We start from the raw sequence: 13,622 nt of genomic DNA on the forward strand, positions 1-13,622 counted from the left end.
CACCATTGGGAATCTGCATTTCGGTAATACAGAAGCAGGCGTTTTTAATTTCAGTCGCCAGTTGCATCTGGATGGCATTATGACATGATTTCATTGGTGAATGGGATATTAAGAATGTACTATATCTGGGGAAACTGTCACTTCCTTATGTCTTCCTTTTAATAGCTCCATTATTTGCAGTGAGGAAAGTGAACACTCACAGCTGCATTTCTGAGGAGGAATAGGGACGTCTAGTGGCCAGATGAACTTGCTCTTTGTTCAGTATCCGTAGTCTGTGTTATTCATTTTAAAGGCATATGTTGGCTAACAAGAGTTAGGATATCAGGGATCAGAGTGATTCCTGTACTGAGCCAGGGACCTAACAGCCTTTAAAATGATATGGCATTTCCGTAGGGTTTTTGTTTATTGTTTTGTAATGCACTTCAAAGGCTTTTTAAATGCTACTGAATTTAACTTCACCACACCAGATTACAGTACAAACCTACTTTTTCTTTTATTACATATAAATTCTCTCTCTCATTTAAAGAGAGGGATATGCAATCAGAATAGTTTACTTGTCTTTCTAAGAAAATGAGAATTTGACAGGGATTTATTTTCCTCTGCGCTTTCTTGATGTGGATTCCAGTGCAACAAGAGGGGTTTTTGATTTTGTTTTGGGCAGGCAGCGGATCTTGGGTTTGGTCCTCCCACCTTCCTCTTTAGTAGAATTGCAAAAAGATGTAAAGTAGATCTGCTCTGGAAAAGAGACTAAGGGATTCTTGGAGACCCTTAATTCATACACAGCTTGGACATAGCAGCGTTCTCTGGGCAGCTTAGAGCAAAGGGTCTCTAATGGTTTCCGACATGTAGATTTTTAGTTCCTGTGAGAATAACTGTCAGTGTTTTCAGTAGAATTGTGCTTTTTGTATTACATTTAAATGTGATAATTGTATTCTCTTTAGATTGCAAAATAACTTTTTATGCAGTAAGCAAAAACTCTAAGCTCCATTTAGTTTCTTTTCCGTGTTCTGCAGTGAAGTGATCATCAGTAGTGTCAAATATTCCAGTGCACTGTCTGTTAAGCACACAGAGCAGCTGTCACAAGAAAAGTCCAATCTCCGCCTGCATGTAAGGAATGTAGAAATGTGGGTTTTCAAAGTGTTTTAGGGCAGGATTAAGGAGATGGTTGCTAAGAATCCTAACGCAGATAGGAATTGTATGGGCACAGTTGTGGGGAATCTAGGGAGAGGATGCAAAAAAATGCAAGCATGGACCCCTGTTTAAAAAATAAAATACATTCGGGTTTTGAGAACTCACCTTTGCCTTCACAATCTATTACCATTGCACGTAGGCAAATAGATATATGGTAGTTGGGTTTTTTGTTTTGTTTTGTTTTTTTCTTTCAACTGAAGGCAAATGACAGAATTCTCAATCTCAGGATTTTCTAGCCATTATAGATTCCTGTCTGTCATTGTTTCGTATGTGCTTGGTTCCTTGTAGCCAGATATGCTGATAGCTCTGTCCTGCAAGTATCCTCTGGGTCTGTTATGAGATGCTTTGCAGACTCAAGCACTGGGACAAAGAGGTTCTGTGCAATTTTGTGAAAAGTTGAAGCCAGCCTGCTGACTTTTTTCCACATGGCTGCTCTGAGCTTTCCTGGTAGGCCAGCAGCTATCCTGACATTTAAATGTCACTGCTAGCAATGCTAGCAGTAACAGCAGCTCTTCACACGTCCTTTTCTGAAAGCTGTTTCACTCTCCTGCACGCATTCTCGTCCTCTCTCTTTCTGGAGGGTTTAAACGGTGATGACTGAGAGAGAGTCCTGCCAGGAAGTGACTTGCCGGTTTGTCAAATCAGCTGCACTTACATGAACAGCTTCCTCCCCTGTATTTTTAGCTAAAACTGGAAGATAACTGCAAATTGAGTATATCTACTTAAGCCTTGAATTTTTGGGCAAACCTCAGCTTAAATGGAGATGGCTGTGTTTGTGAACATTACCACTGTATATATAAATGAAATAATGTTTTAAATCAGTATCTTCTAATGGCTGTAGCTGTCAAAGATTATGGTCAAAGTCTTGAAAGTACTGTTCTAGCAACTAAGAGTGCAAGGCCTTTGTCTGTGACATGGTATAAATGCTCAGCTTAGTAAAACTTACCTGTGAATTGACCTCTCTTGGAGACGATGGGTAGCTCTTTTTTAGAAAGAGATGTATGTGGGTCATATTGTAAAAAAGCAGCAGTGCTTGTGTTAGAAAAGTTGAGTCACAAATGAGTTCTTTTTGAACAAGAAATATTTCTTTACCATTTTTGGAATTGTCCATACACTGAAGGGCAGCATCTTCCTTATCAGGAGCTGTCAGCAGCATCTGGAGTGCAGGGCAGGTTTTTCTGGAGCACCTTGTGGTCCTCCTCTCCAAATCATTTGTACTGCAAACCTGGCTGCGATATGCTCTTGTTCCTTTGTTGCACGTGTGCCTACAATTCTTTTCTATGGAAATCAGGAAATGAAGTGGTGGTGAGTGGATTCTGGTGCTTCCTTGGGCTTTGGTAGCGAGTTTTGTCAGGCGCAGAGCTGACACAGAGACCTGGAAGCTGAGCGTCTTGTACTCTTGGATCTGTAGTTTAGATGTAACACTGGCACCAGCAGCTCTCTTCCAAAGTGCAAGTTCTGTGTTAGCTATGGTAAACCATGTAGTTTCTCCCCTTTGCAGGACTTGCTGGCTATGTTGGCTTCATCTCTGCTGGGACATTTAGGGTCCAAAATGATCTCAGATACTGTCCATTGATAAATCTTTCATGAAATATATGAATGATCTTTGCTTTTCCTTTATAGTAGTCAGTGTTTAATAACATTGTTACGTTCAGTGAAGTGTATGGAATATCTGCTTTGGTCTCTAACTGGCTGGTAACAGATTTAATCCAAATTGAGAATCTGTTCATGAATACTGAACATAAATGTGATTTGAGAATGTGCAGCCTGTCAGTGTCAACAGCACTAAGTTCATTCAGTGCAAACTAGCAATGGCTGCAGTGACTCCTGGAGTTTTAAATGTTTCTTTAAAGTTCAGTATTACTAATTACTGGGTTGGCTTGCAGTTACTGTATTCATGATAATAGTATTTGTTTCTTCATTAGAGACCAAACCTTAATATCTAGCATTATAAAACACCCTTGGGCTTTTTGTCAAACAGGACTTTTTAGGAGTAGCAAGCACTTTGTCAGATATGGGAAATGTTTTATTTTGATTAGACTACTGTCTTTAGTATTAGCAGACTTGGATGAAATTAATTCAGTGAGACTAATTTAATTGAAACACATTGCCCAGGAGGGAGAGTTCCATTTGAATTAAACAGAAGCCAGAGGAATTAAAAAACAGGCTTTTTTGATATTTCTACACAAGCAAATAGTTTCTCGTGATTTATACCTAACATTCATAACCTGCCAATTTTAAGAATGTAATTTGCAGACATTTGTGTTGCGCTCACCTGGCTCTGGATGCATGGTATGAATGTGCTTTATGATAGGATGCAGATATAAATTTACATTTTCTATGGCTTTGAAAGCCTTTGGTTTTAAGAAAGCTGTTGTTCGTAAGAGGTGTAACAGGTGTAGGGAGATTGTTTAAATGAAAAATGGCAATCCTTATTACTGTAAGGATTAGTTAGATATCCAGTAGGACCATTCCAAGTATATGTTGGTGAAACTGGACAAAGGCTTTTTTTTGAGTTTTCTGGAGGAAATGTTGTGTAATGTAACACTTCTGCAATATTTAAGGTGGATGGTAGAAGGTGGATGAAGCAGGTATTGTAAAATGGGGCCTCAGTATAGCAGATGATAATGTTATGACATGTTTGTTTTAAAAGGAAACTATTTTAAAGCTTTTCTGCAGTGAGCTCTCTTGTTTCATCAGAAATAGTTGTATTGCTAGAAAGAAAAGGGGAAAGAAATCACTGTGACTGGATAGCTCTGATGGATGGTATCAAGGAAAGAAGCTAGATTTATTTTCCCAAGATAGCCAATGGCTTTCATTTTTTTTGCAGAACTTGTGAGTGGAGATTTTTTGTTTGTTTGTTTTTTAGCAATGTGTTACTACTGAAAGCTGTATTTTCATGAAATTAGTGTCTGCTATCACTCGCTGTTAGATTTGTGAAATGAAAGAATTTAAATTCCTTTAAAATGTAATGGGTTATGTTCCTTCTTCTGGGCTGTGATATATGAATAAGTCAACTCATCAGCCTTGTTGTCTAAGCTTAACTACGTAACAAGCATTAGCATGTACTGTATCTTGCATAGTCTTTGTTTGTACCCCTAACTTGTTGAATTTTCACAAACAAGCAAAGTGACCATCAATACTTCAAAATTCTTATCTGTTACAGAACTTCACAAACTTATTTGGACAGCCATTGGTGTGCTTGCTTTCTCCAACAGCATATCCAAAAGCATTACAAGGTATGTAAGTATTAAATTTCCTAACAGCTTGCAGTTGCATCATTTATCTGTCATTTTGCCAAACAAATATAATGGGTACTTCAGGAAAAGATAGGTTTTTATCGTTATTTTATTTTTCCTGAAGTAGCATGATAAACTTTACTTACAGTTTATGGCAAATAACTCTTTCTAACAATGATGATATTTGTACAGTTTCATCAAGTCCTAGAAGGCAAATTCTCTTCCACATTGAGACTCAGAAAATTGCCAGCCCAGTGGTGGGATTCTAATTTATTTTTTTCTCTTAGTAGCACCTTGGGTAGCTTTATTAGTACCAGAAGGTCAGCATGGTTATATTACCTACTCAATTAAGGTATCAGCTTTTAAAGGCCAGGTGTAAAGCAAAGTCTTCCCATGATCTGGTTCTGGTTTTGGAGGGTAGGCTAAGGAAAGCTGTTGAATTTGTATTCCCAGAGAAACTGGGTTTACAGTAGAAACAGGCAATGAAAATTATATTCTTCAGTTCTTGTGACGACCATAAAATATAATTCCCGATTTTCTCATCACAAAATCAAGTATGAAGATCTAGCTTAAGCCACAGGGAGTGATATTAGGCATATATCATGAGTGACTCTGTGAGAAATTGAAACTTAAGTAGAAAATAAGTATTGTTACAATGAATCCTGTTTAAATAGAAACTTTGAAAAATAGCTTAGTTCTTTATAAAATATTGGATGCTTATATCATGCTGAGTGACCAGTCAGAAAAGTCTTGCTGTAGCTCTGAGGGTTTGCCACACTGCGCCCTGGGGCACTGTGCAGAGACTTCTTAGCTGAGCCTCTGTGTCTGGACGGCACTGTACCATGCAGGACTGTGTGCTTGTGAAGGAAGAGGAATGGCGCCAAAGCAATACCAATGTCAAGTTAGTAAGCCCTGCTGAGGAGGAAGTGGCCTTGCTGTTTGGGTACATGATCTTCTTACGTGCATTACTTTTTTCTTTTAGCTTACAAGTTTATTGAGGTGAAGCTGTGCAAGAAAAGGACAGCTATGTAGACTTTGAGGGGGTTATATAGGTCCAACTGCTTGATCCTTTATTGCTAATCCTGTGCATCACCTTGAGAACAGATCTACCACGGGAGGCAAGAAGATGTAGCTAAGACAAACTAGTGGCATTGCTGTTGCAGAATATAGTGGGTGATGGACTTCATTCTGTAGCAGGGACAGCATTTCTGTTTCATGTGCCAAATATATCTCTTTCTCTGTTGATTTTTAGATCAGTCTCAGCGGGGTAGCCTCTTCACACTCTTTCTGAACAATCCTTTAATGGCATTCCTATTTGTCTCTGGATTATCAAGCATGCGCAGAGGATTGTGGGAGAAGTGTCAAGATTACCTTAGAAAAATCAACCGAGATATTGCCCAGCTGCTGACCCACTCGCGTTCCATAGGTATGTACCTAAAGATGTAACAACTGAAACTTAGTACGCTACTTAAGCAGGCGCTTTGTTTGTTATTGCTCAGGCTTTCCAAAGGACAGAATAGTGAGTAAGGTGAATGCACAAGTATGCATGGTAGTTTCCTCCAGGGTCCTTTTTGTTTTTGAAGCCTTTCTGAACTGAGTTTTCTTTGTCTCTCTGCAGATCAGTCCTTTCTTCAGTTTTTTGGAGATGAATTTCTTCGCTTGCTTCTAACAAGATTTATCTTCTGTTCGGCTACTATGAGGATGCACAAAATTTTCCGGGTATGCAGGGAAATCTGTCCCTTTGTGAGAACAATCTCGTGCAGACAGAACTGCGCTGCCTCAGGATGGAAGGGTTTATGGCTATGGATATCACTGTGACTTGCGAAAGATAGCTGATATTCGCACGCTAATGCCTACAGCTTGTATTGTCTATGTCCTTGTTATTATAGAGCATGAAGTCTTTGACTTGCTTCAGCCTTATTCCACTACACAAGTATTAGACACATTCTAACACGAGCATTTTCATTTATGTCACTCTGAATAGTCTCTTCTGCTAGAAATATTCCTCTCGCTAACTCGAGATTATTTCTGCATAACTAAAAATAAGGGGAGAACAAGAATATAAGAGGAAGTGGAGAGTAGGGAAACTCTATCACTGATAGGTATTCTAGAATTAGTAAATTTTGAAAGGCCTTTCAAGTGTAAATGAATAAACTAAACAGAAAGACAGTATTTCCCCTCCCTGTTGCTTAAGACTGTGCCAGTGGTGAAATCTGCTTCTGGATCTACATCATTTTACATTTGTGAGTGTTGGCATATAAGTTGCATGCTCCATTTTAAGTGTTACAGAAAAACTGAAGGTAGAAGCACGGAAAGAGGCAGTAGAATTAATCTTGCCTAACTGCAGGCATCTCATAGTTTTCCAAGCCTAAATTAGCTACCCAGGCTTCCTTGACAGCAGGGGGAAAAAAAAAGTAGATCTTTTGTGGGGATGGATTTGCCCCCAGTGTCTTAGGTATCTGTTTTAGGATGAGATGAATCTCCCACTGGAGATGCTTACATGTCTACAATTTCAAGAAATGAACTCCAGCCTAAATCGGTAGTAGGTAAGTATGCGTGAAGTCTTTTTTTTTCTTTTTTTTTTCTTTTTGGTAAGGCTTCTGTGAATATAGAATTAAAAACAAATGTACTTAATCATGTTAGATGAGTGAACGTTTGTATTGCCACTATGACTGTCTTTGAGTCAATGGAAAAAGAAAACTGAACATGGCTTTATTCCTGCTAGGATCTTTTCATTCTATGTGGCATGTTAAACAGATTAGGATACTACTCAGGTGAAATTGGCCTTTTGCAATCTTCTTCTAAAAGGTTATAAAAATAAATGAATGTCTGTTTCTCTCTGTTTTCACTGTCGTCTAGCAGGAAACTCGAAATTATCCAGAATCTTATCCTCAGCTGCCAAGAGATGAAACTGTGGAGAACCCTCACCTCCAAAAGCACATTTTGGAGCTGGCTTCCATACTGGATGTTAGAAATGTTTTCCTGGAAAACACACTCGACGATTATTAAAAGAAACTGTCTTACTGCGAAGGGGTTTCCCTGGTCACAGATTTTGAATGGTGCAGTTTTCTAATGTGAAAATCATAAAAGGAAGTACTTGATTTTATTTTTAAATTTAGGACCATTATTTTAAAACGTAATAATAAACAGCTGTTAGTTTAGCTGTTCCATTCTGTATGGGGTCAATTTTATAAGCAAAACTTTTCATGTCTTTTAAATGTTAAACTAAAGAATCATGAGAGTTTTATTTCTGGTCTTGTGGCTGCTGTCAACCACATTTCCAACAGCTGATCCTAAGCATAGAAGTACTATTGGTTACCTTTAGCCCACGTTCGTGGAAATCCTTTATTTTTATACAATTTTAAAAAGTTGAAAAAAATCAATAGAAAAACAATATTTTTTCCCCAAAGACTCTGGATTTGAAATGGTAAAGAAAGAATCACACAGTGCAAACCAACAATAGCAATAAAACAGAGTCCTTCATAACAAATATATTTTTTCAGTCTTAGGCAAGTAGACAAAACTGAGGTAGATTAAGCTGCATTTGGAGCAGTGGGTCTGACATGAAGTCGTAAAGATATTTAATGCTCCCTATAAATTTGTCACACCGATTCCATATACAAAATTTGTACTGCCGGCCAAGGATAATTTCCACTCCACTTGCTTGGGTGGATGGCTAGTAGACTGATGAATTAGAAAACCAAGAAAGCTGGCTCCCCTCTCTCACCATAACATGGGTCATCCTGCCATTTGTATTGCTGCTGCAATTTTCCAGGAGGAGAGGGCATTCTTCATTTTGAGCTAATAGACACAAATTCTTAAATCTCCAGTAGGTATAATCCGTCCTTTCCTTGTGTTAATGAAACGTGTGGCTCCCACAGTGTTAACAGTCCCAGATAAGAGTTGAAAGTGTCACATAAAGTGCTGAATATCAACCCTTCCTAGCACCCATTTTTCCAACCAATCTGTTTGGGATCCCTGTGCCCTGGAAGAGACACTGATGCTCCTCTTGGAGGTTAAAAAGAAAAAAAAAAAAAAAAAGGGGTGCTGCCACAAAGCCCCAGCATACTTAGTGTTGTGAGTGCCCATCATTGCATCTCAGTCCTTTCTCAAGCCAGTAAAACTGAGGGGCTATAATGCTGTTTGGCGCTCTCATCCCATAACGCTCAGTCTAGGTGTAGTAAGGAGTACTGTGACCTTTGTAAAGGCGCTTCCTGGAGAAGGCTATTCTGACTGTGGGGAAAAAGTGCTTGCTGACTCTTTTGGACTGTACGTCCTTCCTTGCAGAGCTAGAGGAACTCTTGCAACTCCTGACAGTGAAGGCATGGGGTGGGGGATAAAAATATTCTAAACTATTAAATGAACAAGTCTGTTTTCACTGTTCCTGTGCTGGAAAGGAAGTGAAAAGACAAGTCTGATCAGTGCTTTAAAGTTGACACCTAGCCATGCCTCTAATTTCAGGTGGAAAAAAAATTGCAAAATGTGGAGACTACTATGGTGTAGGCATGTTTGCAAAGCTGTGACACAATGGTATGATCAGCTCAAAAGCTGGAATAGTGAAGGACTAGAAATCGGCACTGATGGACCCTCATTCAGCAGGGTGTAGTATAGAACAGCAGGATTTGCTAGAGTATAAATGGGAAGTTTGTTTGAAGGTTCTCTGTATCTTGGGCTGTAGCCTATGCCCTCTATTCTTTAATTTCTGAAGTGTAAAAAATTCTATGAATATTAGTGTTTGTTTCTCTGAGCAATCTTGAAACTGGTATATTGAGCCCCTCACCACTTGGTGCTGTTCTTCTTTGGACTATGGCAGGACTTTGTTACCTGGGATGTGGAGTTTATTTTAAAGAATGTGTGTTTGTGTGTGTATGTGTATTCTAGGCGTTTGTGTGTATATGTACAATACACATACATCTACTTGCTGGTGTAAATTGTAAATATGTATATATGTATAGGTACTTGTATATGTATTAAAAAGTATGGAAACAGTACAATGTCTATATACAAAATTTATATATACACACATACGCCATTTTGGGTGCATTCCACAAAGTGTTCCAGACCATTTGTGGCTGTAGTAAGGTTATGGCTCTTCTACCATTGTAATTCTGTTTTCAGGGACTTACACTTGGTCCTTGAAGTAATTCAGAATTGAAATCAGGTACAAGAGGCCTTAGCTAGGGGTTATGAGTACTCCTATGTATATTACAGTGATTAGATTCATGGATTCTTAATGGTGAAGCTGATGATCTGCCTTTCCTTCTGGTAGGAGGTTCCCAGTTACTAAAACTTGGGATCATATGTGGAAGCTAAAGATAATGAAAGCCTTTAAAGCAGCAGCAGGTGAGAGTTACAGATTATCATTTCTGTTACCCTCCCTGCTGTTCCTCCACCAGCAGTGTTTAATGTGCATGGCAGAGGGGAATTTTTTCCCCCAGCTCACTGCCTTCCAATCAGATGCTTCTGTTCTGCTTTAGCTTTTGCTTTGATGAAGCTATTCTCATTTTGGTTCCATGTATCTAGAAAATAGTGTGCTATTTTGAAGCATAGGAGTGAAGATTCCTTTAGTGTGGGCTGCTGAACCTCGGTGGAATATTGCCTGCTAGCTGACTGGGGAGGCCTTGGCAGACACGCAAGTCTGCGTTTTAGCTGGGCTGAGGCGAGGAGTCCTTGCTTGCGATCTGTGAGGCCTCCAAACCACTTTGCAGCCCTAAGAAGAGGTTCTGTTTGCTTGTTACCTAAGTAGATCTAATCAGAGGAGAATGCACTTTAAAAAAAAAAACAAAACAAAAAACTGACTAAAGAAGCTAGAATGTAGGAGGAGAATATGCAGCTTTGAAAATTAGTTCAGAAGCTAAACACATTATCAGCTTTGTCTGTTCAAGTCAAAAATTCATTCTTGAGGTCCCTCATTCTCTTCTTACCTAGTGAGCTTTGGTTCAGAAGGTATGCTGCTGATAGGAATAGTCGAAGATAAAGATTTCACTCCTGTTGTGTCAGTAGGAGTAAGAAATTGTACTTTATAAGAAAAAGCTGATACCTTCTGTCTGCTCTAGCTGTAGATGAGTATTTGATCTTGGACTTTGAGCCAGACATCCTATACCCTGTGCTCCCCCCCCCCCCCAAAAAAAAAAAAAAAAAGCAGCTGCATTCAAGATGAAAATACTTATGTTTCCCTCCAAGTAAAAGCTTGTCTTGTTTGAACTTACTAAGTCATTCTAAACTTGTGCTACTGTGTACTGTGTGCTATGGTTGTAGGTACCTTCTCTATGTATGCTTGTATGTACTGAAGAAAAATTTGGTTTATATATCTAGCAGATCTCACTAGAGGGGAGCAAAGACCATTTTTTGAGTGAGGAGAGAACAGATCCTTTTCTTCTCGGGCCTAATGCCATCCCTCTTGTATCCCTCTCCTTTTCCCCATATATCCTTATTGCTTATGTTAGTGGAGAAGACTTGCTACCATTAGGCAATACTGAATTAAAAGTGTAAATCCTGTACGTAATATCTAAAGAGAGGAAAATGTGAACTTGACTGAATGTTTCTTTACTGGACTTCTCCTGCCTAGGCCCCTATATACTGCATGTGATATGTTTGAATTAACCCTGCTTCCCCAGGAGGCATCTTTGTTTGTACTCCTTTGTCCAAATTGGCTTTAGAACATCTAGCCAAATCAGTGCTGTTGCCTCCCCCCCCGCCCTGCTCCTCCCGACTTCTCAAAATAACAGTGAGAGGGGAAAATAGGGCCATGAAGTTTTAGAGCTCTGTTTTTACTCTTTGGACACTGTCATTTTGCTCCGTGGCAACAAAAATGGAGCATTAATTTCTGTGAGCTGTGCAAACTGGAGTTGCTCCCTGAAGTGCTTTCTTGAGAAGTTTCAGGACAGTTTGGGTAATTTGTCAAATTTGTCAGCAGGTCATGACTTACTAAAATCCTCAAGAATATTCTACAGGGAGAAGTGTAGAGATGCCTTTCTAAGAATCACAGAAGGTTGATGGGGACAGGAAATTAGGCTTCAAATAATCATCTGCAAAAGCTACAAGTTCAGTAGCTCTGGTCAGGCTTCTTGTCTAAGGATGGGATGAAAGTACAGCTCCAAGATTCATCCACAGGCATGCTGTTTTGAATTACCTTTCCCCTCCCTGCTTCTTCCTTATAGTATGACTGTGCTATGCTTGAAGTCTGCTTTTTCCCAAAAGCTAAAAAGCTTGGGATCTCTCTGAGCAACTTTTTTGTCTTGAGGCTTCTTTCATAAAAGCTTTATCTATGTTAGATTCTTCAGTAAATATTCTTATTACAGGTCACTAGTGATAGCAGTGGCAGAGCCCTTGTTTAGTCCTGCCCATCCCACATTAAGTGGTTGCTTTGGTGTTGGTAGCTGATCTGTGTGATGGCTACTGTTGTTCCTGTAACTGAGGAAGCTCCACAGTTACAGCAAGCGTAATCTTGCAAGGGAAAAATACTACATCAGTTGAAAGCGGTTCTGTGGAACTCGGTAATGTTAAGACTAAGCTGCACCACCAACCGCTCTGTGAAGGATACTGGTGGAGAAGACAGGGCAAAACTGTCCAGAGTAGATGACTTGCATATTCCTGACAGGGCTCTCTTACATTGCCGAGTATCTTTGACTTCTAGAGCAATTTGGCTTGTGTGACCAAATCTATTTCCAAGGCTTTGAAAGTCTGGATGTTTACAAATAGAGCAGAGGAGGAAGCATCGGACAAATACTTCTGATTTATAGTTAGGAGTGAACGTAAAGCTACTGCTTCTGAAAAAGACCCTACCTTGTCATCGCTTTTTTCATCCAAACCATTGCTCTTCCAAGACAGAGGAGGAGATCTAGTTGAGGATTTCTGAATTTGAAAGATCTTTCAGAAGACCAAGGAATAACTCTGCATTCCCATTGACTTACCCTTATTACTGGACCAGCTGCCCTGATCCATGCATAGATGGTTTGCTCTTTAGGATCCTACTTTCACATTGAGAGCAGACTTAATTACTGTTTACTTGCCCAAAGTAGCCCCTTGAGAGATTTCTAGACCTTATTGGATCTTATATCAGCCATTATTCCTTCAAGAAAAAAAGCCTATGTTGAGTATCTGGCCCGCTAACTTTGCAGATTTCTTTTTGGCATTTTTGGCAATATTACCACTTCTCAGTTGTAACTGATTTTTAGGAGCAGGATTTCACCTCATACATTTGAAAAGCACAAGGTGCTTATGCCTTGGCCCTCAGCTCAGCAAGAAGTACAAGAAACATACAGATGGGAGAGGGAGGGGGGGATTTTGGAAATACAGAAAGATGAACTGTGTCTCAGACAGTCCATCCACCACGGGAAAAGGAGTGTTTTGCCTCTCTGAGAATCAGATTATTTATTACCAAAAGTAATTTTATAGTGAATTGGTTTAAAGTTATTTTACAGCCATGTGCCTGTATATCATATTTTGGTAAAAAAACAGATATTTTACTTAAAATATATAGAGATATATAAATAAACTTTTTGGAGGAAATAGACTTTTTTTGCAAGGGATCTGTGAATCACCAAAGCAATGAACTACCAGAGAATATTCTGCCATTGGTTTTGGTGTCTTTGGGAGGAAAGAAGTATGTTTGTATTACTGCTGAAAATTAGTAAAAGCTAAAGTGAGAATTGATATTACTACTCCATTTCAAAAATAAAGATCTTAGTTTCCACGTTGATTTGTATTAGTAACTAAAAATGAAACACAAGGCCTGCTTACTGCTGCCATTACCAAGGTTTAGGCCTTTTCCAGTGACACTTCTGCAAGCAGCTTTCGTGTGTGCTTTTGTTTCCCTCCGCTGCCCCTGGAACCACTCGCTTTCCGCCTTCCTGAGTTTGGCCGCGCCGCGTTTCCCGTCCCGTGTTACGTTCGTGGGTTTTATTTGTGTGCTGTTCCGCTGTGCTGTGTATCGCAGGTGTGAGGCAGCGGCGGCGCGGCGCCGGCCTTCCCGCGGAGACCCGACTGTGTGCATCTTTTATAGACTCGTATTGTTTAAGACGTAACGTTCTTGTTTCCTAACATGTATGATTTGGCTGTTGTCATGAACGCCTTGCCTTTCTGGTGGTATGGAAGGAGTTTATGATTAATAAACTGTGGCAAACGCTTGTATGTGACGAGACGGCTGTTGCGCGGCGGCGGGACGGGGCGCGCGCGGCTGAGGCGGCCGTT

At 39.7% G+C, this 13,622-nt stretch overlaps 1 protein-coding gene across 10 annotated transcripts in view; it reads left to right on the forward strand.

The window, feature by feature from the left end:
* The window catches only part of SCAI (suppressor of cancer cell invasion), a 51,256-nt gene extending 37,689 nt beyond the window's left edge, over positions 1-13,567 (forward strand). For 6 of the 10 annotated variants that reach the window (XM_064523983.1, XM_064523976.1, XM_064523980.1 and 3 more), the window contains 4 exons: positions 4,358-4,430; positions 5,683-5,856; positions 6,049-6,149; positions 7,290-13,567. In XM_064523983.1, coding sequence (XP_064380053.1) covers positions 4,358-4,430; positions 5,683-5,856; positions 6,049-6,149; positions 7,290-7,439 — 498 coding nt within the window. In that variant the 3' untranslated portion in view covers positions 7,440-13,567. Of the gene's footprint in view, positions 1-4,357; positions 4,431-5,682; positions 5,857-6,048; positions 6,977-7,289 lie in introns of all 10 variants that reach the window. The other 4 variants (XM_064523979.1, XM_064523978.1, XR_010392411.1 and 1 more) reach the window with 4 other exon arrangements.
* The last annotated feature ends 55 nt before the right edge of the window (positions 13,568-13,622 follow it).

Source organism: Dromaius novaehollandiae, chromosome 20 (genome assembly GCF_036370855.1).
Source record: "Dromaius novaehollandiae isolate bDroNov1 chromosome 20, bDroNov1.hap1, whole genome shotgun sequence".
Classification (NCBI taxonomy): Eukaryota; Metazoa; Chordata; class Aves; order Casuariiformes; family Dromaiidae; genus Dromaius; species Dromaius novaehollandiae.